At 60.3% G+C, this 19,085-nt stretch overlaps 3 protein-coding genes across 4 annotated transcripts; all 3 read right to left on the bottom strand.

The window, feature by feature from the left end:
- Positions 1-1,486: 1,486 nt before the first annotated feature.
- PPP1R11 (protein phosphatase 1 regulatory inhibitor subunit 11) lies at positions 1,487-7,028 on the bottom strand. The gene is made up of 3 exons (XM_048818722.2): positions 6,620-7,028; positions 4,121-4,229; positions 1,487-3,117 (listed from the first exon to the last, which is right to left on the bottom strand). The coding sequence occupies exons 1-3, from the start codon at positions 7,007-7,009 to the stop codon at positions 2,903-2,905; spliced, it is 714 nt and encodes a 237-aa protein (XP_048674679.2). The 5' UTR covers positions 7,010-7,028; the 3' UTR covers positions 1,487-2,902.
- Positions 7,029-8,919: 1,891 nt separating this feature from the next.
- On the bottom strand, positions 8,920-12,402 carry POLR1H (RNA polymerase I subunit H). 2 transcript variants are annotated; one of them, XM_048818754.2, is made up of 5 exons: positions 12,277-12,402; positions 11,723-11,858; positions 11,340-11,440; positions 11,030-11,139; positions 8,920-9,515 (listed from the first exon to the last, which is right to left on the bottom strand). In XM_048818754.2, exons 2-5 carry the CDS (start codon positions 11,850-11,852, stop codon positions 9,491-9,493), a joined length of 366 nt encoding a protein of 121 aa, XP_048674711.1. In that variant the 5' UTR covers positions 11,853-11,858; positions 12,277-12,402; the 3' UTR covers positions 8,920-9,490. The 2 variants fall into 2 exon arrangements, with proteins under 2 accessions (XP_048674711.1, XP_048674713.1); XM_048818756.2 differs by having other exon boundaries at positions 11,723-11,854; positions 12,277-12,379.
- Positions 12,403-15,859: 3,457 nt separating this feature from the next.
- LOC125621432 (carbohydrate sulfotransferase 5-like) lies at positions 15,860-18,960 on the bottom strand. Its single transcript, XM_048818294.2, has 2 exons — positions 18,872-18,960; positions 15,860-16,529 (listed from the first exon to the last, which is right to left on the bottom strand). The coding sequence occupies exons 1-2, from the start codon at positions 18,958-18,960 to the stop codon at positions 15,860-15,862; spliced, it is 759 nt and encodes a 252-aa protein (XP_048674251.2).
- Positions 18,961-19,085: the final 125 nt, after the last annotated feature.

The raw sequence follows: 19,085 nt of genomic DNA, 5'->3' as shown, positions 1-19,085 counted from the left end.
CCCGGGTGCGGAACAACGATCCGGGAGCCTCTGCTGCTCCGGGAGGAAAGCGGCCGCTCATTCGCGCTCCCCCCAACGCCCAAGCCGCTGACCCAGCTCCAAGAAGCTGGTATACGGGGCAGGCACTAGAGGGCGACAAAGCTGACGTGGAGGAGAGCTACCCCTGCCCCAGTGCATTGTGCGATCCTGCCTCGGTTATCCCCTTCTGCCCCAAGGCTGGACACAACGGCTCTCCGGGTCGGTGGGCACCTGGGAGCGCCCGACGGCTCCAGCCCTGGCCCAGACACTGCGTACCAGTGTCTTCCTCTTTGCGCCTTTCCACTTCCTAAGCAAGGAGTCAGATCCTGGGAGCACGGCGTCCCCAGGTGGGGCCCGCCAGCCCTCATTCAGCTGCCCACCAGCCACACAGAGGCGACTGCCAAGGGGACGGAGTGGGGGCACCCAGGCCCGCGCTGCCCTGGTCTTTCTGGGATCGCCAGTGGGTTGGGTGCGGCCATCCCTGTGTGCTGGCTGAGATTTCAGCAGCAGACTCTGGTATGAAAGAGAACCCAGGAGTCCTGACACCCAGCCCGCTCTGCTCTAATCTACTAGACCACATTCCCTTCCTGGAGCTGAGGATAGAACCCAGGAGTCCTGCCTCCCAGCCCCCCCACCCAGCCACTGAAGAAAGCTGACCAAACACTCCTGTTCAACGCTGCCCAAAACCCCCCACTCTGCCTGGAGGGGGCGCTGTTCTGCTTCAGGCTGTAGTTATTTAATGAAGCAAAACCACGGCCCTTAGCGCCTGTGACAAAAGTCCCACATCAGGGCCTCGGCCCACTATCAGCTTGGGCCATGGCATCTGTCTCTCCTCGCTGTTGCAGAGAGGCAGCGTGAGCCAGTTGCCTTTGAGGGCAGGGTGTCAATTCCTCTTGTGTACTGCTGCCTGGCTGTCACCCAGCTGCCATCTCCTACCCCAGCGTGGGCTGCATTTCCACACTGGCCAGCGACCCCTGCACAGTGTTGCTGCTACAGCGCGGCTGTGCTCCACTCCAGAGGTGGCTGCATTTCCACTGCAGATGTATGATCTGCTGGAGGCCTTTGGATTGAGAACAGAGGCATATTAGCAGTGACATTCCACCTTTGGGGGACACAGTGTCTAACTGTCAGAGCTAGCAGAAAGTTCAGGTAGAGGCAGCCCCAACACCAGCTGATCAGGGAAAGACGAGATGCAGAGATGGGAGGGTTAAGTGAGGCATTTACAAGCACAAAAAGGGCTAAATGAAAACATGCTGCTCTTACTCCGAGACCCACTCCCCTCCCAGAACTGAGTAAAGAACCCAGGAGTGCTAAATCCCAACCTCTATGCTCTAACCACAAGACCTCACTCCCGGCTCTGGGAGATTACACCCAGAGTCACTGCACACATGACAGCAGCATCTAAGGAAAGGAAATACCACCACATATGACACACAGTGGAACTGCGTAACTCATTGCTGCAGGACTGTTTCACTGGGACGGATATTTATTGAAGGTAAACCACAGAGCGTGGGTATGTGGAAATCAAGCATCAAGTTCATGCCCATTATGAGGTACACAGAAAGCTTTCGAGGTGAGGGGTTTATTTGGCGGGGGACAGGTGATAATTTTTCTTATTAATTTAGAAAATAACAGGATGTCCACATCTTGTCTTCCCGGTTTTGCTGGAGGTTACCTCGAAGGAACCAGGAGGCAGCTCAGGAGAGGTCATAAGGGAAAGGGATTCAGAAACAGGGATTCTTTCACGATGACCGTTTTTCTCTCAGCTGTTTAGGGGTGTTTGAGATAAATGCGAAGAAACAGTGTTCACTTGAACACAAATCAATGTAGCGCGTTTGTCTTCCGGGGAATCTGCATTGCTGTAAACACCCCAGTTCTTTAGTCACCTAGAGAGACTTCCAGGACAGACGACACCTAGATTTCTAGTGTTAAAAAAATCAAGCAGGAAAAAAAAACACCTTTTCCAGGTAAAATCCGACAAGCCTCCTTTATACATCAGGAAGAAGCATGGAAGGAAACAAGGCCACAGCCAAAGATTGTTTGTCCTCTTACCAGGACACTGTAAACGTTTTATGATCAACACCATTTGCAGCTATGAAAGGGAAAATAAGGGTGATTAAAGCTTCTATTTCAGGGCCTTGGCAGAGCTGTGTCTGTGATGGGGGGAGAATACCAGTAGGTGAGGATTGAGGGGCACTGGCAGAGCTGTGGGGAGGGAAGAGAAACCGAGGGCTGGGCTAGCAGGGGGCTGTGGGTCGGGAGGGAGGGTCACCGGTAGGGCTGGGGGAGGGAGGGGCGGGGCTGACAGGGGGCTGCAGGTCAGGAGTGAGGGGCACCAGCCGGGCTGGGGGAGGGAGGGGCGGGGCTGCGGGTCAGGAGTGAGGGGCACCAGCAGGGTTGGGGGAAGGAGGGGCGAGGCTGTGGGTCAGGAGTGAGGGGCACCAGCAGGGCTGGAGGAGGGAAGGACAGGGCTGACAGGGGGCTGTGGGTCAGGAGCGAGGGGCACCGGCAGAGCTGGGGGGGGGGGAGCCCAGGGCTGGGCTGGCTGGGGGCTGTGGGTCAGGAGTGATGGGCACCGGCAGAGCTGGGGGGGGGGGGGGGGGAGCCCAGGGCTGGGCTGGCCGGGGGCAGCGCGTCAGGAGCAGGGGGCACCGGCAGAGCTGCGCCCGCCCCCCCCAGCAGAAAGCAGCAGGCCGTGGCCGCTCGTGGTCACCGACACAGACGTTTAATGGAGAAGCACAGAGACGCAGCCGGCCCGTGGCTCGGTACATTCCACGCCGGGGCACTGGGCGGGACGGCCGACGACAGCAGCTCGCAGGCCAGCAGGCTCACGGACAGACGGACAGGCCCGCGTCCCCCGGTCAGTCCGGCGGGGTGGAGGGGCTCAGTGCTGCATGGCTGCAGCGTGGTCCTGGCCCGGCGCCTCGGCCTTGCGGGGGCTGCCCTTGCCCCCCCCAGAGCCGCCGCCCCCCCGGCCCCCATGCTCCCCCTTCCTGTGGCCCCGGATGCAGTGGGCGTTGCCGCAGCCCTCGTCCTCCTCGTCCTCGCTCTCTGTGGAGCTCTCGCCGAAGGCCCGCGGCTTCTCGTAGATGCAGCAGCCTGGGCGGGGCAGGGAGGTTACATGGGGGGTGGGTGCGATGGGGGGAGGGGAGGTTAGAAGGGGATGTGGGGAGGGCCATGGGGGGGTTAGAAGGGGATGTGGGGGGGACCATGGGGGAAGGGGAGGTTAGAAGGGGATGTGAGAGGGCATGGGGATTAGAAGGGGAGGGCCATGGGGAGAGGGGAGGTTAGAGGGGGATGTGGGGGGACACAGGGGAGGAACAAGGGGGTGGGGGAGGGGACAGCAAGGGGCATGATGCCGGGGCGGGGGGGGGAGAGGTGGAGAGAGACAGAGGGAGTCAGAAGCCCCCCAGCTGTCAGCCTGCACCCAGCCCCGTGGCCCAGCCTGGGGGGCGGGGTGGGGGCCAGCCCAGGCTGTCAGTGTCTCCACCATTTGCCTGGGGCTCTCAGAGCGGAGGCCGAGAGACCTGGGGGTCCTTTACTGACCTCTCCCGCGCCTGAGCCGTGCCATCCCCCCCTGCCGTTAAGTCCCAGGGGGCCATGTCCCTCTGCAAAACAGCTGAGCCCAGCAAGTCACGGGCTCCATTCCGCGGGGAGGGGACGTTGTCACCCCGTTAGCAGGAGCCGCTGATGGTGTAATTCTGGCTTTTGGGGGATTCGAGAGGATCAGTCGGAATGGGGCCTTTCTCTTCCCATCGGGCCCCAGGGTGGGGACTGGCTGGCTCAGGAGGGGGGTGAGGAGAGGGCACGGGGCACTTTCCCCTCTGGGGGGCGCGGGCTCCGATCCAGCCCCAGGGCTGGGGACTGGCTGGCTCAGAGAGTGGGATCCATCAGCAATGCTGAGGCGAAGAGTTTGGCGTTGAGCATGTGGAAGCAGGAAGCGGAGGGATGGAGAACCCAGGAGTCCCGACTCCCAGCCTCCCCCGCTCTAACCACTAGCCCCCACTACGCTCCATTCTGAATGATGTGGCGAACGGCTCTGTACCTGGATGGGGGTGGGGGGGGGGGAAGGAGTCTCAGAAGGGGAGAGCCGACTACTCACATTTGGACGACCTACGGCCCAAGTGCTCGTTGTCCACAGTGTCGCTCGACCATTCCACCTTCTTATCTGGCTTTCGCTTCCTCAGCTTGATGGTCAGGCTGCGGTTCTCCTGCGGGCCGTGGGGTGGGGGGGTGGAGCGAGAGTGGGGGATCAGACCACGGCCGGTCACAGATGACCCATGGAGAAAGACCTCGGATGGCTTGGCTGGATTAGTACGGCGAGATCTGGGACAGCCGGGGGCGCTATGCTTCAGGGAACGGGGTGGGGAGCTCAGTAAGGGGGCGCTCTCCCCTGGCAGGCGGAGCTGGCCCCAGTGCGGCACTAGGGGGCGCTGTGCTGCAGGGAGCGGGACAGGGGCACAGTAGGGGGCGCTCTTCTATGACACTCAGGCAAACCCTCTCACAATGCCTCCGGCTGCTGCCCGGCTCCACAGCGTGTCCCTTCCACCACCGCCTTGGGGGCACCGTGGCTCCCATGCCCTGCTGTTTCCATGGCTACCGTGCCCTGTTCCAGCTGTGGCGGTCACCAGGGTTACCATGTTCCGTGGCTGCCAGGACAGACATGTTCCCTGTGTCCCTCGCCCTGTGCTGTCCGATGGGCACCACAAGTGCCACACCCCGCTGCTGCTGCCATAGCTACAACAGACAGCCATCGCTGTGACGGCCACCACGAGCGTCACCATGGGTACCACGCCCCATTCCTACTAGGATGGTTGCCCCACTCCCACTTCCTGCAGTCGCCATAACGATGGCCGTGTCACCCTGGGTACCACGCCCTCTTGTCGCTGGGATGGTTGCCGTGGCAACCGCCAACCCCCCTTTCACAGCAACCGTTGCTGTGACTCCCACACCCTGCAGTTACCGTGGCTTCCCTGGCATCACGGTCGCTGTGACAACCAATACCGTGGCGCCCACGATGGGTACAGAGCTCACAGAAGGGCCCAGCAGGGGCACAGGTGGGTGGGGACAGGGGGCCAGTTTGGGGGCCTCTGAATGAATTTTTTAACTAATGCTCCCCACTGCTAGTTAACACCTGGCATCTAAAAGAGAGAACCAGGGGGCTGCTTAATCAAAACCGGATTTGATTTTAATGGTGAAAATCCAAGCCACACGAAAATGCGTCGTTTCCCCTCAAATCCTCATTTTCCCTCCATGGTCCCCCCACCCTGTGATCCCACAGACTTGCAAAGTCTCCAAGCCCAAATGCCCATGATTTTATATTAAGTCTCCCCACGTTCTTGTGATTTAATATTTAACCCCCCAAAATAAAATATAAAAAACCCCACATCCCTCTGATTCGATCTTTTAAAAAACCGTCAAATTAAAACACCCAATTTCCCATGATTTTAACCTCCAAAATAAACCCCCATATCCGTGTGATTTTATATGAAATCCCCAAAACTAAAAAAAAAAAAAAAAAAAAAAGCCACTCATCCCCATGATTTTATACTAAGCACCCCCAAATGTAAATAAAACGCACACAGCCCGGTGATTGTGTGTTAACCCCCCCAAATTTATAGAACCTCTAAATCCCCATGATTTTCTATTAGCCCCACAAATGTTTAATCTCTCAAATTGCTGTGATTTTACAATCACCCCACTCCCCAAAATTAAAACAAATGGACAGGCAACCCCCACTTTTCAAGCCTTCAGGATTTTACTTTATTATTATTAAAAAAAAAAAATTCCTGTGGTTTTTGTGTTATTCCCCCCCTTTACAAAACCTTCAGTTTTTTATGTTAAGCTTTCCAAAAATATTTATAAAACCCCCAAATACTTGGGATTATTTATTAAATCCTCCCCAAAATTTACAACCCCCCAAATCCCTGAGATTTCATAACCCTAAAATTACCAAAAAAAAAAAAACAAACAAACCCCAAACAAACCCCAAATCCGGGGATTTTACATTTTTTAAAAACACAAATTTACAAAAGCCTCAAATCCCTGAGATTTTATATTTACCCTTCCCCCATGTTATAAACCCTTCCAAACTCCAGTATTTTATATTGCCCCCCATCAAATCTCTGGGGTTTTATATTAACCTGCCCCCAAATATATACAAACACCCCAATCCCTGGGATTTTACATCCCCCGCCCCAATTTTTTTTTTTATAAACCTGCCCCAAACCCCTGGGATTTTATATTAACTTCTGCAAAATTTGCAACCCCAAATCCTGGGATCTTTCATTAACCAGCCCCCCCTCCCCAAATCCTGGGATCTTTCATTAACCAGCCCCCCCTCCCAAAATCCTGGGATCTTTCATTAACCAGCCCCCCCGCCCCCCCTCCCAAAATCCTGGGATCTTTCATTAACCAGCCCCCCCGCCCCCCCTCCCAAAATCCTGGGATCTTTCATTAACTGCCCGCCCCCCAATTATTGTAGCCCCCCCAAATCCGGGGATTTTATATTGACCCCCCGCCCCCAATCATTGTAGGCCCCCCCATCCGGGGATTTTATATTGACCCCCGCCCCCCGGGCCCCGATCCCGGCCCCGCTCACCGGCTCGACGGTCACGGTCTCGGTGACGGTGGTGCTGGCGGCCCCCCCACCGGCCGCCGCTGTCGCCGTCGCCTCCGCCATGGCGCTGCCCGGCCCCCGCCCGCCGCGGCCCCGGTTGCCGGGGGGAAGAGTCTGCGCCGCGCACCGCCCCTGCCTCGCTCCCGCCGGCTGCTGCTGCTGCTGCTGCGGCTGCCCCCGGCTCTCCCAGCAGCCCGCGGCGAGCGACCGCCGGGCTCCCACCCCCAGCCGCGCGCCACTTCCGGCCGGCGGCCCGCTACTTCCCGCTTCCGGGTGCGAGTTCCCGGAACACTGTCCCCCGCCCCCGCTCCTCTGGCTCTGGAAGGGAATTCTCCGCGCCGCGCTTCCGCCGTACGGGGGCGCGGCGCGCATGCGCGGCCAGAAAAAGGGGGCGGGAGAGAATTCTAGCCTGAGTCATGTCCAAGGCAGGGAGGGGCTGGTGTGAGGTCCCCTGGGGCGGCAGCCTGAGCTGTCACGTGATGGGTCAGTGGGGGGGACATGCGCGGGGGATGGGGAAAGAGGATGCAGTGGGGGGCTCAGTGGGATTATGGGGGACACGTGGGGGCACAGGGGAATGCAGTGGGGGGCTCAGTGGGTCTGTGCGGTATAGGGGAAGGGAAACACCCTGCGGGGGTCAGTGGCACTATAGGGGCACATGTGGGTGGCATAGGGGAAGTGGGGGGCTCAGTGGAACCATTGGGAGCACATGGGGGGGAAGAGGGATACTGGGGGGGTCAGTGAGACTGTGGGCCCAATAGAGGGACCAGGGCTGAGTGGGGGGGACATATGCGGAAAGGGAGGGGCTCAGTGGGGGGGAAAAGACTGAGATGGGCACAGGAGGAAGGGGGATGCAGTTGGGGGGCAAGTACTGACTGGGGAGGCCATGGCGGATCAAAAAGGGAAGAGGGACTCAATGGGGCCAGGCCTCTGTGAGGGGGCTCTTGGGGAAAGGGGGGCTTAGTGAGGGGGCACCAAGCTTGAGGGGGGGGCAAGAGGATACAGCTGGGGGGGAGGAACCGAGTGGGGCAGCCATGGGGGAAGCTAGGGGGGAAAGAGGGACAGTGGAGAGAGTGAAAAGGATGGGGCTCTATAGGAGTTGTGAGAGGACAGAGACTGAGGGGCATGGGGGAAGTGTAAATACAGCTGGGGGCAGGGCTTGAGAGGCCATGGGGGGGCTCAGTGGGGCAGCCATAGGGAAAGGAGGAATTCATGAGGGGGCAGTATGGGAGATACAGTAGGGGGAACACAGACGGATCATAGAGAGAGCGGGACTGTGAGGGGAGGACTGAGTGGTGGGCATAAGGGGAGGGGCATACAGTTGGGGGTCTTGCGGGAGCAAAAGGGGGAAGTGGGCAGGCTCAGAGGGGGAGATACAGGGGGCAGGGCTAAGTAGGACTATGTGGGGAAGGGAGGCTCTGGGGCGGTCACGGGGAGGGAAAAGGGGGGGGTCTGATGCAGTGGAAGACCATGGGCTGAGAGGCCCGATCATGTGGGGAAAGGCTGGGGAGGGGGCAGAAGGAGGAGAGATTCAGGAGAGGGGTGCACTTGGCAGCTGTGAGGTGGAACAAGGCCTGTGTGGGGCAAAAGGGGGGGCTGAGGAGGGAGAAGGGGATATTTGGGGGGATGGGGGGTTTCAGTGGGAACAGGGAGATGGAAAATGGGGAGCTGTGGGAGGGGGAGTTAAGTGAAGAGGGGATATGGGAGGGGAAGGCCATGGGGGGCTGAGGGGAAAAGTGGGGGCAAGGGGTATGGAGGGGAAAGCGGGGAGCCATGTGAGGGAGTGTGAATGGGGCAGGGCTGGGGAGGAATCCCTGAGAATCTCTGATGTGGAGCAGCGTGGGGGGAACGGGTGCCCACAGCCAGCACATGGGCGGGAGAGGCAGCTGTTGCCCACCACTGTCTCCAGCCCTTTCTAGACAGTCCTGAATGGAGGGGGTGGCGGGAGGAAGGACTGAGTGGGGGGCCAGTCCTGAAGGGCCAGGCTCTGCCAGCCTCAGCACCAGAGACAGTAGCAGGGACAGGGGGCGGCACTGGGGGAAGCAGGAAGGTGCAGTCAATGTTTTAACAGGGAACTCAGGACACCTGGGTTCAATTCACGCCTCTGCCCCTGACTCTATGTGGGACCTTAGGCAAGTCCTTTTACTTTTCTGTGCCCCCCCCCCCCAAATTGGCTGCTATTTGGGGCAGGGACTGTCTCTCCCTGTGTGTCTGGGCAGCGCCCGGCCCAACGGGGCCCCTATATCTGTGATTCTAGACCCAGGAGGAGAGTGACACACGCAGGGTTCATGTACAAAATAGGGTTTTATTTACTTCTCCTAGGAGGAGGGGGTTGTTGCCTTGGCCGGAAATATGCACCCAGGACTCCCCAGCTGGTCTGTCCTCCAGAGCCCATGATCCTGAAAGAGGGGAGAAACCCCCCCTTGTCGTCCCCCCCAAAGCACAATACACCAACAGGCTCTCCCCGGAGAACGCAGCAGCTGGGGTCCGGCATCGGAACTGCCAGAGCAGCCTTAAATAGTCTTGAGTTCTCCACAAATGGATCTACATCCCCTGGGGCTCATGACTTGGGGTTCCCCTAGGGGGTGTGGAAGGGAGATGGGGTATCCCCAATGGTTACACCCTTGGGAGTCACCTCCACAGGGCCGGGGTTGCGTTCATGCACCTCCTTTGCTTCATTGTGCTGCAGACACCAGTGCAGTGAATGCTGAGTGGTGGTGGCTGTCAGCCCATAGGTCGACCCGGGCCTGAGCCAAGAAAAGGATCTTGTTAGGAGGTGAGGCAAGTTGTTCTGGGTAAAGGAGGGGTGGGTGTTACACCTAGTCTTCTCTTGTCCGTGTCCCCCTGCCGCTCCATTCATGAGTCTTCCTTCTCCTGGAACCTGTGCACAACAAAAGCCAAGCATCAATCCTTTGCAGAAGCTTTTACTTTTTTATTTCTTTTTTGATCTGTGGAACTGCCTGCTGCAGGATGCTGCTAAAGTCACAGGGAGACCACACACCTGCTGTGGGAAAGCTTTCCTCCCCTCCAGTATCCCTAATCCCTCTGGGGATGGAGATCCCCCATAAGCTGCTCTTTGGGCATGACCGGTGGTTCCATTTAAGAGAAGATAGAGGATGCCAGCCCCATCCCGACCCACTTTATTCCTTTTCTCCACTTTGGTTGATGAGTTACGTCACACGAAAGGCAGGGCATGTGGCTAAGAAGGGCCACTCCAGGAAGGAAGCCAGGAGAGACTCAAAGGTGGGCAGCAGGAATACACGAACTGCTCCACGCTGGAAAATTAGATCTACTCAGCTACATCGCCCAGAGATGTGAAAAATATCCCCCCGAGCAGCATGGTTAAGCCGACCTAAGTCCCAGCGTAGACAGCGCTTCAGTGATGGACGAATTCTTCACTTCAACTAGCTACCGCCTCTCGGGGAGGTGGATTCCCTGCGCCGATGGGAGAACCCCTCCCGCAGCGTAGGCGTTTCAAGTGTAGACAAGTCCAAAGACTCCCCCAAGCTCCCAGGGGTGGAAAGGCTGCAGGGAGCAGCAGCCAGCTAGGAAGGCTGGAGCGTGAAGGGCGTGTCTGCCAGAGGGAAGCCTTAGCCGGGACAGGGAGAAGAACCCTGCACAGAGGTGGGATTCAGCAAGGCAGGGCTGTGTGGGGGAGTTCTTGCATTTCCCTCTGCACTTCTTGACCACACAAGAAGCCTCCATCCAAGTTCTTAGGCCACTTTGGTTTTTAATCAGTAAATCTCAGTTGCCCCGTACGCACCCAGTCCGACGTCAGCCAACGCACAGATGTTAGGTAAGCGTGCACCACATTATACGAAGGCCTGGCTTAGCGTGAGTGAACAGCACTCTGGGAAAAATCTAAGCTACATCCCACAATACCCTGCAGTAACACCACCTAGCGTTTAGCATCAGCAGATAGGAAAAATCAAGATACACGCCTAGTGTGCAAGCCAGGGAGGCCCCTTCACGGACCGGTACCTGGAATGCCAGTATCCACAACAAAGATAAGGAAAGGTACAGAACAAAAGGAACTGGGACAAACGGGTGGGTTGGATTTTAGTGAAGAGTTTTGTAACGTATAAAATCATCCCATAAATATGACTAGCTGAAATGCTTGGGAGCACATTGTGTACACCTTGTACAACAAGAAACCACCGTTAACTATTATTTTTCTGGCTGTTCCCTTTGGTTTTTTGGGGGGGTTGGGCTAACCGTGAGGTCTCATTTTAAGGGAACAACCTGGATCAGTTTAGCTGATGAGGAAATACAGCTGAGATCTAGGTCACCTGGGGACGGGTCTCTTCCCCTGGGGACGGGTCTCTTCCCCTGTGGGCAATAACTTTCCCGTCTTTCCCCTCTCACGTGGGCAGTAGGGAAGGGACGGCGCCTTACTTGCACTGGCCACAGGTGTAGAAGACGGTCTGTCCTTCGTCCGCTGATCTCATCTGCCGGGTGTGATAGACCATGCCCTCGTGACCACACTGGGGGCACTTCCTATCGATCTGAAAGGATCGCCAAGGCAGAGTCAAATCCATGGAATGAAGATTCCCTACCACTCCCACAAAAAACTCCTCCACTGGGATAAAAGGGAAATAAGTCAAGGTCAGGTGATAATGTACCAGTGGGACTTCCTGCTGCAGGATGTTAGGAGACTCTTGACATGTGTTTTCCTTCCCGCCCACCCACAGAAATCCCCACTCACCATGGGTCCCTTGACCTCCTGCCCGTCGTCCATGATCATCAGAGCCACAGAGCCCGGGCGGTTGAACTCGACACACGACTGGACCACCTTCCCTTCGAAATCTGTGCAGGGAGAGGAAGAGCGTTATCGAGGGATGTGAGCGTCAGACAGAGGAACTAATGCACTTCAGAGACTTGTCTCTCAGAGGGCCAGCACTGGACCCCACTCCTCTCCCAGAGCTGGGGACAGAGCCCAGGAGTCCTGACTTCCAGCCTGCCCTGCTCTAACCCACTGCCCCCCCCCCCCGTCCTTTCCCCGAGGGATCTCACTAGTGGACAGAGGGGAATCCAGCCCCCCTAGATAAATGCCAGTAGGTGTGTGGGGTGTGATGCTGCCGCCCTCACCTCGTACGTCAATGGAGAAGGAGCAGCGCACGCAGGTCACCTTGTCCTGGAAGCCTGGCAGGGGCAGGACGGTCCCACACTCCGGGCAGAAGTCCAGGTCCGACTGGAAGCAGGAGGTGCCCAGCTCCATGGCTGCCTGCGAGAAAAGCCACCGGACTAGCTGGGTGGCCAGCGGCACCCTGACCAGCGCTGCCCTGAGCGACCCCAGGCCTCAGCCAGGCCCCCGAGCCCCTCCGGCACCGGGACGGGTGGGGGGCATGTTTACTTCCATCAATTTACAGCCCCCAGTACCCATAACTCCTACCCCCCCCGCGGTGCCCCGGTGCCTCCCATAACCACACCCGCAACCCTCCTCCCACCCAGCCCCCTCCCACCTCACCCCAACCCTGCCCCCCCACCCATCCGTGCCCCCTCAGCCCTCCAGGGGACTCCTCAATAAATCTTCCACCCCCGATTATCCCCCCCCCCCCCCGCCCAGCATCCCCCACCCCCGGTGCCTCCTTCAAAAGGGCTGGTTCCTGGCCCTTAATCAAGTCTCCTTGTGCCCCCCTCACCCCACAGCTGCGCGGCTCCGCTCCACCCCGGCGCCCCACGTGTGCGAGCGTTCGGAGCAGACAACTGCGGCCCGGCCGGGGATAGAGCGTCTTCTAGTCCTCCAGAGGAGTAGAGGGGAAGCGGGAGGCAGAGTGTCGCCGGCCCAGCCCCTGCCCCGCCCCCGGTGCCCCTCACTCCCGACCCGCAGCCCCCTGCCAGCCCAGTCCCCCCCCCCGCTCTCCCGGTGCCCCTCACTCCCGACCCGCAGCCCCCCGCTCTCCCGGTGCCCCTCACTCCCGACCCGCAGCCCCCCGCCAGCCCATCCCCCTGCCAGCCCCCCCCTGCTCTCCCGGTGCCCCTCACTCCCGACCCGCAGCCCCCCGCCAGCCCATCCCCCTGCCAGCCCCCCCCCGCTCTCCCGGTGCCCCTCACTCCCGACCCGCAGCCCCCCGCCAGCCCATCCCCCTGCCAGCCCCCCCCTGCTCTCCCGGTGCCCCTCACTCCCGACCCGCAGCCCCCCGCCAGCCCAGCCCCCCCCCGCTCTCCCGGTGCCCCTCACTCTCGACCCGCAGCCCCCTGCCAGCCCAGTCCCCCCCCCGCTCTCCCGGTGCCCCTCACTCCCGACCCGCAGCCCCCTGCCAGCCCAGTCCCCCCCCCGCTCTCCCGGTGCCCCTCACTCCCGACCCGCAGCCCCCTGCCAGCCCAGTCCCCCCCCCTGCTCTCCCGGTGCCCCTCACTCCCGACCCGCAGCCCCCTGCCAGCCCAGCCCCCCCCTGCTCTCCCGGTGCCCCTCACTGCCGACCCGCAGCCCCCTGCCAGCCCAGCCCCCCCCTGCTCTCCCGGTGCCCCTCACTCTCGACCCGCAGCCCCCTGCCAGCCCAGTCCCCCCCCCGCTCTCCCGGTGCCCCTCACTCCCGACCCGCAGCCCCCCGCTCTCCCGGTGCCCCTCACTCCCGACCCGCAGCCCCCTGCCAGCCCAGCCCCCCCCCCCCGCTCTCCCGGTGCCCCTCACTCTCGACCCGCAGCCCCCTGCCAGCCCAGTCCCCCCCCCGCTCTCCCGGTGCCCCTCACTCCCGACCCGCAGCCCCCTGCCAGCCCAGTCCCCCCCCCGCTCTCCCGGTGCCCCTCACTCCCGACCCGCAGCCCCCTGCCAGCCCAGTCCCCCCCCCTGCTCTCCCGGTGCCCCTCACTCCCGACCCGCAGCCCCCTGCCAGCCCAGCCCCCCCCTGCTCTCCCGGTGCCCCTCACTGCCGACCCGCAGCCCCCTGCCAGCCCAGCCCCCCCCTGCTCTCCCGGTGCCCCTCACTCTCGACCCGCAGCCCCCTGCCAGCCCAGTCCCCCCCCCCGCTCTCCCGGTGCCCCTCACTCCCGACCCGCAGCCCCCTGCCAGCCCAGCCCCCCCCCCCCGCTCTCCCGGTGCCCCTCACTCCCGACCCGCAGCCCCCTGCCAGCCCAGTCCCCCCCCCTGCTCTCCCGGTGCCCCTCACTCCCGACCCGCAGCCCCCTGCCAGCCCAGTCCCCCCCCCTGCTCTCCCGGTGCCCCTCACTCCCGACCCGCAGCCCCCTGCCAGCCCAGTCCCCCCCCCTGCTCTCCCGGTGCCCCTCACTCCCGACCCGCAGCCCCCTGCCAGCCCAGCCCCCCCCTGCTCTCCCGGTGCCCCTCACTGCCGACCCGCAGCCCCCTGCCAGCCCAGCCCCCCCCCGCTCTCCCGGTGCCCCTCACTGCCGACCTGCAGCCCCCCGCCAGCCCATCCCCCTGCCAGCCCCCCCCTGCTCTCCCGGTGCCCCTCACTCTCGACCCGCAGCCCCCTGCCAGCCCCCCCCGCTCTCCCGGTGCCCCTCACTCCCGACCCGCAGCCCCCTGCCAGCCCATCCCCCCCCCCCCCGCTCTCCCGGTGCCCCTCACTCCCGACCTGCAGCCCCCTGCCAGCCCATCCCCCTGCCAGCCCCCCCCTGCTCTCCCGGTGCCCCTCACTCTCGACCCGCAGCCCCCTGCCAGCCCCCCCCCGCTCTCCCGGTGCCTCTCACTCCCGACCCGCAGCCCCCTGCCAGCCCATCCCCCCCCCTGCTCTCCCGGTGCCCCTCACTCCCGACCTGCAGCCCCCTGCCAGCCCAGCCCCCTGCCAGCCTCCCCCGCTCTCCCGGTGCCCCTCACTCCTGACCCGCAGCCCCCCGCCAGCCCAGCCCCCCCCCCCCCCCGCTCTCCCGACTCCTTCCCCAAATCCTCGCCCCGGCCCTGCCTCTTCCCCGCCTCCTCCCCTGAGTGTGCCATGTTCCCGCTCCTCCCCCTCCCTCCAAGCACACCGCCAAACAGCTGTTTGGCAGTGGCAAGGCGGGAAGCACTGGGAGGTAGGCGGAGGATTGGGGACACGGCGCGCTCAGGGGAAGAGATGGGTTGCGGAGCTTGGCTGCCGGTGGGTGCAGAGCACCCACTAATTTTTCCCCATGGCTGCTCCAGCCCTGGAGCACCCATGGAGTCGGCGCCTATGACCTGAAATGTAGGGAGGGGGTAACGGGGAGACACAGAGCCCCTGGTGTGAGTTGCAGAGAGTCCCTGAAACAGAGGGAGAGGAGAGGGGTACACACAGGGAACTTGTGGGAGGGAATAGAGGGAGCCCCTGGTGGGAGCAGGGACCTCAGCCCGCACAAGCCATGATGTGTGTGAATGTCTAGGACAGATGGGGAGACTGAGGTGCAGAGTGGTTAAGTGACTTGCCCAAGGTCAGACAGCAACTCTGTGGCAGGGCCAGGTTTAGCATCCAGGACGAATATGCTGCTCTAACTCATTAGACCCCACTCCCACCCCCTAAAGCTGGGATAGAACCCAGAAGTCCTGGCTCCTCGCCCCATTGACTAGCTGTCTCTGCAGGGAGGCTAAAGGATCTAGCAGCAGGACAGCTCTTCTATAGGTCAGTTGGTCCTGTGTGTTTAGTGCTGCAGGACAGGGGTTCTATTCCTGGCTCCCCAGAAGCGTGTATAGCTGGGATTGCATTTCCTGACTGATCAGTGGGGATTCCAGTGGAGCTTTGCCACTGCCATCCACTCCCTGGTTTGTGGGAAAATCACGGGACAAGTGTCCGAGTCGTTGCCTGGCAGGTTCTCCGCTCAGGGAGGCAGCTCCTCCTTATCCAAGAGTCCAACCCATTGCGCTGAATCCTCAGTGCAGATCAGAGAAGACACCCCAGCCCGTTGTCTGAGCCTCAATCTCTTCTCTTGGAAGCACCAGGTCCTTCATGAGGTCCCTCTGCTCCTCCTCCGAGCTGACCAGCCAGTACTCAAAGACCTCCATGGTTGGCTTGCAGATCTCCTGCACCTGGTGGAAGGTAAGCTGGTGCCTCCAGGCCTGCGAGACCTTGCTGGCATCCCTCCACACTGGGAGGACCTCGGGGTCCAGAGGCCCGGACCAGTGGGTGATGTTGGGCACCCAGGCCTTGAGCCGGGGGTAGGAGGCCAAGCTGGCGTAGCGGTACCGATCGGCCACCTGGCCCAGCAGATCCCAGACCAGGTCTTCATAGCGAGTCAGGAGGTAGCATCCACACAGGGCAGGAGGTGGGTGGTACAAGGCGGCCACGTACATGCTGGCTTGGCTGTGGCAGACTTTGCTCATGGCCAGCTGGGCGTTGGGCGTCGCGTTGTGGGACAGCTGGTGAGCAAGTTGTCCGGGTACAGCGAGATGAGCTGGTGGGAGGTGTAGATGGTCTGGGGGTCCCGCACCAGGTGGGTGATGCTGAGGTTGAGGGCTGGGTCGGCCAAGGACGGGTAGAGCGCCTCCAGCTGGAAGAACCTGATGACCTTCAGCGCCACGTGGCTGTAGGTGATGCAGGCCTCTGCCACCTTCCCGAAGGGGCTGGCATCGCAGTGGACCTGGCAATCCGCCGGCCTCACAATGTCCCCACGCCGGAAGGCCTCGCAGGTGGGTGGGGAGCAGAGGGCCTGACTCGTGGGCCACATGAAGATCTGGGATGCCTGGCGGGGCTGCAGCACAAAGTCCTGCAGCGTGGCCATCTCACACTGGAAGAGGGCACAGAGCAGGTCCCAGACGGGCCCCTGCAGCATCTCCAGGCTGCCTCTGGGCAGGCGGTGCCAGACATGCTTGGCCGGCTCCATCGGGTGGAAGACGTTGGGGTGCTGGCTGAAGAGCTGGCCAGCGAAGGGGGAGCCCTTGTGCCGGCTGGAGAGGAGGAGCACGTGGGTCCTGCCGGGAGGGGGTGGCACGGTGCCATGGAGGCGCCGGGTGGTGACTCTGGCGAACATCCTGCCCAGGTGGAGGAACCTACCGCAGACAGAACGAGGTTTAGCGGGGGCATGTCCTCTCATCCCTCTCCTCCCCCAGAAGCCTCTTGGGCAAAGCTCTATGCTGTCATGTAATGGACACCACCTTGGCCAACGCACAGGGGATTGACTGGGGAACCTCCGTACATAAGAACGGCCATACTGGGTCACACCAAAGGTCCATCTAGCCCAGTATCCTGTCTTCCATGCCAGGTGCCCCAGTGAGAATGAAAGGAACAAGGAATTATCAAGTGATCCATCCCCTGTCGCTCATTCCCAGCATCTGGCAAACAGAGGCTAGGGACACCATTCCTGCCCGTCCTGGCTAATAGCCATTGATGGACCTGTCCTCCATGAACTTATTTAGTTCTTTTTTTAAACACTGTTATAGTCTTGGCCTTCACAACATCCCCTGGCAAGGAGTTCCACAGGTTGACTGTGCGTTGTGTGAAGAAATACTTCTTCTTCGCATGCTTGTTCATGTAAATTCCAATCAGATGTATGTGCTTGTGCGCATGGCAGCCGGAAGATTTTTCCCCTAGCAGTGTCTATTAAGTCAGTCCGGGCGCCCCCTGGAGTGGCACCATCATGGTGCTTAATATAGGGCCCTACCCACCGACCACCCCCTCAGTTCCTTCTTACCGCCAGTGACAGTTAGTTGGAACTTCCCCTTTGGCAGTCTGTATATAGTTCTCATTAGTTTTGTAAAAACAATGAGTAGTCCTTGTGGCACCTTAGAGACTAACAAATTTATTTGGGCATAAGCTTTCGTGGGCTAGAATCCACTTCATCAGATGCAGTTAGTGTTAAGTAGGTTAGTAGGTACTTTACTTAGTTCTTAAGTTTCCTTTGGAGGAGTTTCTCCTCCTGCGGTATCCCAGTGCTGGGGCATGCCGTGGTCTCCTGTCTTCAAAGCCTGTGAGGTCTGTGGCAAGTGTATGCCCAGAAGCGATCCTCACGCTTCGTGTTTGAAGTCTTTGGGGAAGAGCCATCAAAGGGGTCGCTGTAGGATCTGCAGGGGGTTTCATCCCAGGACACTGAAAGATAGAGATCAGCTCCTGAAGATCCTACTAATGGAAGTGGCACTCCAGACCCAGTCTGACCCTGGGTCAGCGGACCTGGCGCTGAGTACCTCCTCCTTGGTACGCAGTGCCCCGGCACTGTCGGCATGGGGATCAGTGCCGAGTAAAGGCAAGGTCTCTCAGCACCATCATGGCTCCACTCGTGGCTCACAGGCTGCAGGTAGGCACCGGTCTCAGTCGCCAATGCCGCAGAAGAAGAGGAGGCCAGAGAAGGGTCGTTTCCCCCCGGCTAGACCCAAGGAGCCAGCCGTTGTGAGACTCGAGTTGGGCACACTACTTCGGCCCCACTGCCAGAGATGGTCGTGTCAACTCCTGCCCCCAAGGAAGGGCGGTCAAGTCTGGACCCTTCTTGCTCACCGAGGCTGAGCCGACACCTACACCTCTCATCGACCCTGGAGGCATTTGAGGCAGCATGGGACCCGCTCCAGCTCACGGCACTGTTCTCCCTGCCTAGACGGGAGAGGTCGCTTGCACAAGTCGCTCCCTGGGCACCGCCAAGGGGAAAGCCTGCAATGATGGCCTGGCAGTCTCCATCCCCGGAGCACCGCTCCCCAGCATCAGAACAGGGTCAGCAACCTCATCGGTCCCTGAGCCCTCGGTGTGGACCCTCGGCACCTCCCAGTACAGGTCCTCCTCAAGATATGGAGTCTTCAGTGATATTGATAGCTCCAGCCTGGTCCCGCCAACAGTGGTACACATCTCTCCTGGAAATGTCCGTGGAAGCCCCAGTTACCTGTTACCCCAGTTACCCAGTTCCGGGCTTAATAACTCAGGATCACAGCTGTCTCCAGCACCCGAGCCTTGAGTTGTTCCACCTCACGGCATGGAAGCTCCATGGCTGAACCCCACAGAGCTCTCCTGCTTGGACCTGTTTAGACAAGCCCTCCTTGGCAGTAGGAAACCCTCCACCAGAGCGACCTACCTGGCCAAGTGGAAGAGATTCTCAATCTGGTTGGTGCAGCATCACTCATCCCCGACGCTCACCTCTATACCACTTATACTGGACTGTCTTCTCCATCTCAAGCAGCAGGGACTGTCCATGTCGTCAATAAGGGTTAACTTGGCCACCATCTCTGCCTTCTATCCAGGCTCAGAGGGCCGGTCGGTGTTTGCCAACCCTATGGTCAGCCGTTTCCTGAAGGGTCTCGACAAGCTATATCTGCACATCCAGCAACCAACCCTGACCTGGGACTGCAATCTGATCCTTTCCAAATTGATGGGTCTGCCCTTTGAACCACTGGCGACGTGTTCCCCGCTCTACCTGTCATACAAGGTGGCATTTCTGGTAGCGATAACCTCAGCCAGGAGGGTGTCAGAGCTCAAAGCCCTGACATCAGAGCCCCGGTACATCGTGTTCTATAAAGGACAAGGTTCAGCTCAGGCCCCACCCGTCTTTCCTCCCGAAGGTTGTCTCCCATTTTCACATCAACCAGGACATCTTCCTCCCACTGTTCTATCCTAAGCCGCACTCGAGC

The sequence above is a fragment of the Caretta caretta genome, chromosome 14 (genome assembly GCF_965140235.1).
Source record: "Caretta caretta isolate rCarCar2 chromosome 14, rCarCar1.hap1, whole genome shotgun sequence".
Classification (NCBI taxonomy): Eukaryota; Metazoa; Chordata; order Testudines; family Cheloniidae; genus Caretta; species Caretta caretta.
Note: the sequence above shows the minus strand (reverse complement) of the source record. Positions and strands in the feature narration are given on the sequence as shown.

What these genes read in the sequence shown, in the direction of transcription:
- PPP1R11 (XM_048818722.2), bottom strand. Translation starts at nt 7,009, where the DNA reads ATGCGCGCCGCGCCCCCGTACGGCGGAAGCGCGGCGCGGAGAATTCCC. An exon ending in AGACCGTGACCGTCGAGCCG is followed by an intron (nt 4,230 to 6,619) that starts GTGAGCGGGGCC and finishes CACGGCCCGCAG; the next exon opens with GAGAACCGCAGCCTGACCAT. An exon ending in GGGCCGTAGGTCGTCCAAAT is followed by an intron (nt 3,118 to 4,120) that starts GTGAGTAGTCGG and finishes TGCCCCGCCCAG; the next exon opens with GCTGCTGCATCTACGAGAAG.
- POLR1H (XM_048818754.2), bottom strand. Translation starts at nt 11,852, where the DNA reads ATGGAGCTGGGCACCTCCTGCTTCCAGTCGGACCTGGACTTCTGCCCG. An exon ending in CTTCTCCATTGACGTACGAG is followed by an intron (nt 11,441 to 11,722) that starts GTGAGGGCGGCA and finishes CTCCCTGCACAG; the next exon opens with ATTTCGAAGGGAAGGTGGTC. An exon ending in TACACCTGTGGCCAGTGCAA is followed by an intron (nt 9,516 to 11,029) that starts GTAAGGCGCCGT and finishes TGTTGTGCACAG; the next exon opens with GTTCCAGGAGAAGGAAGACT.
- LOC125621432 (XM_048818294.2), bottom strand. Translation starts at nt 18,960, where the DNA reads ATGTACCGGGGCTCTGATGTCAGGGCTTTGAGCTCTGACACCCTCCTG. An exon ending in AATGCCACCTTGTATGACAG is followed by an intron (nt 16,530 to 18,871) that starts GTAGAGCGGGGA and finishes TGTCTGCGGTAG; the next exon opens with GTTCCTCCACCTGGGCAGGA.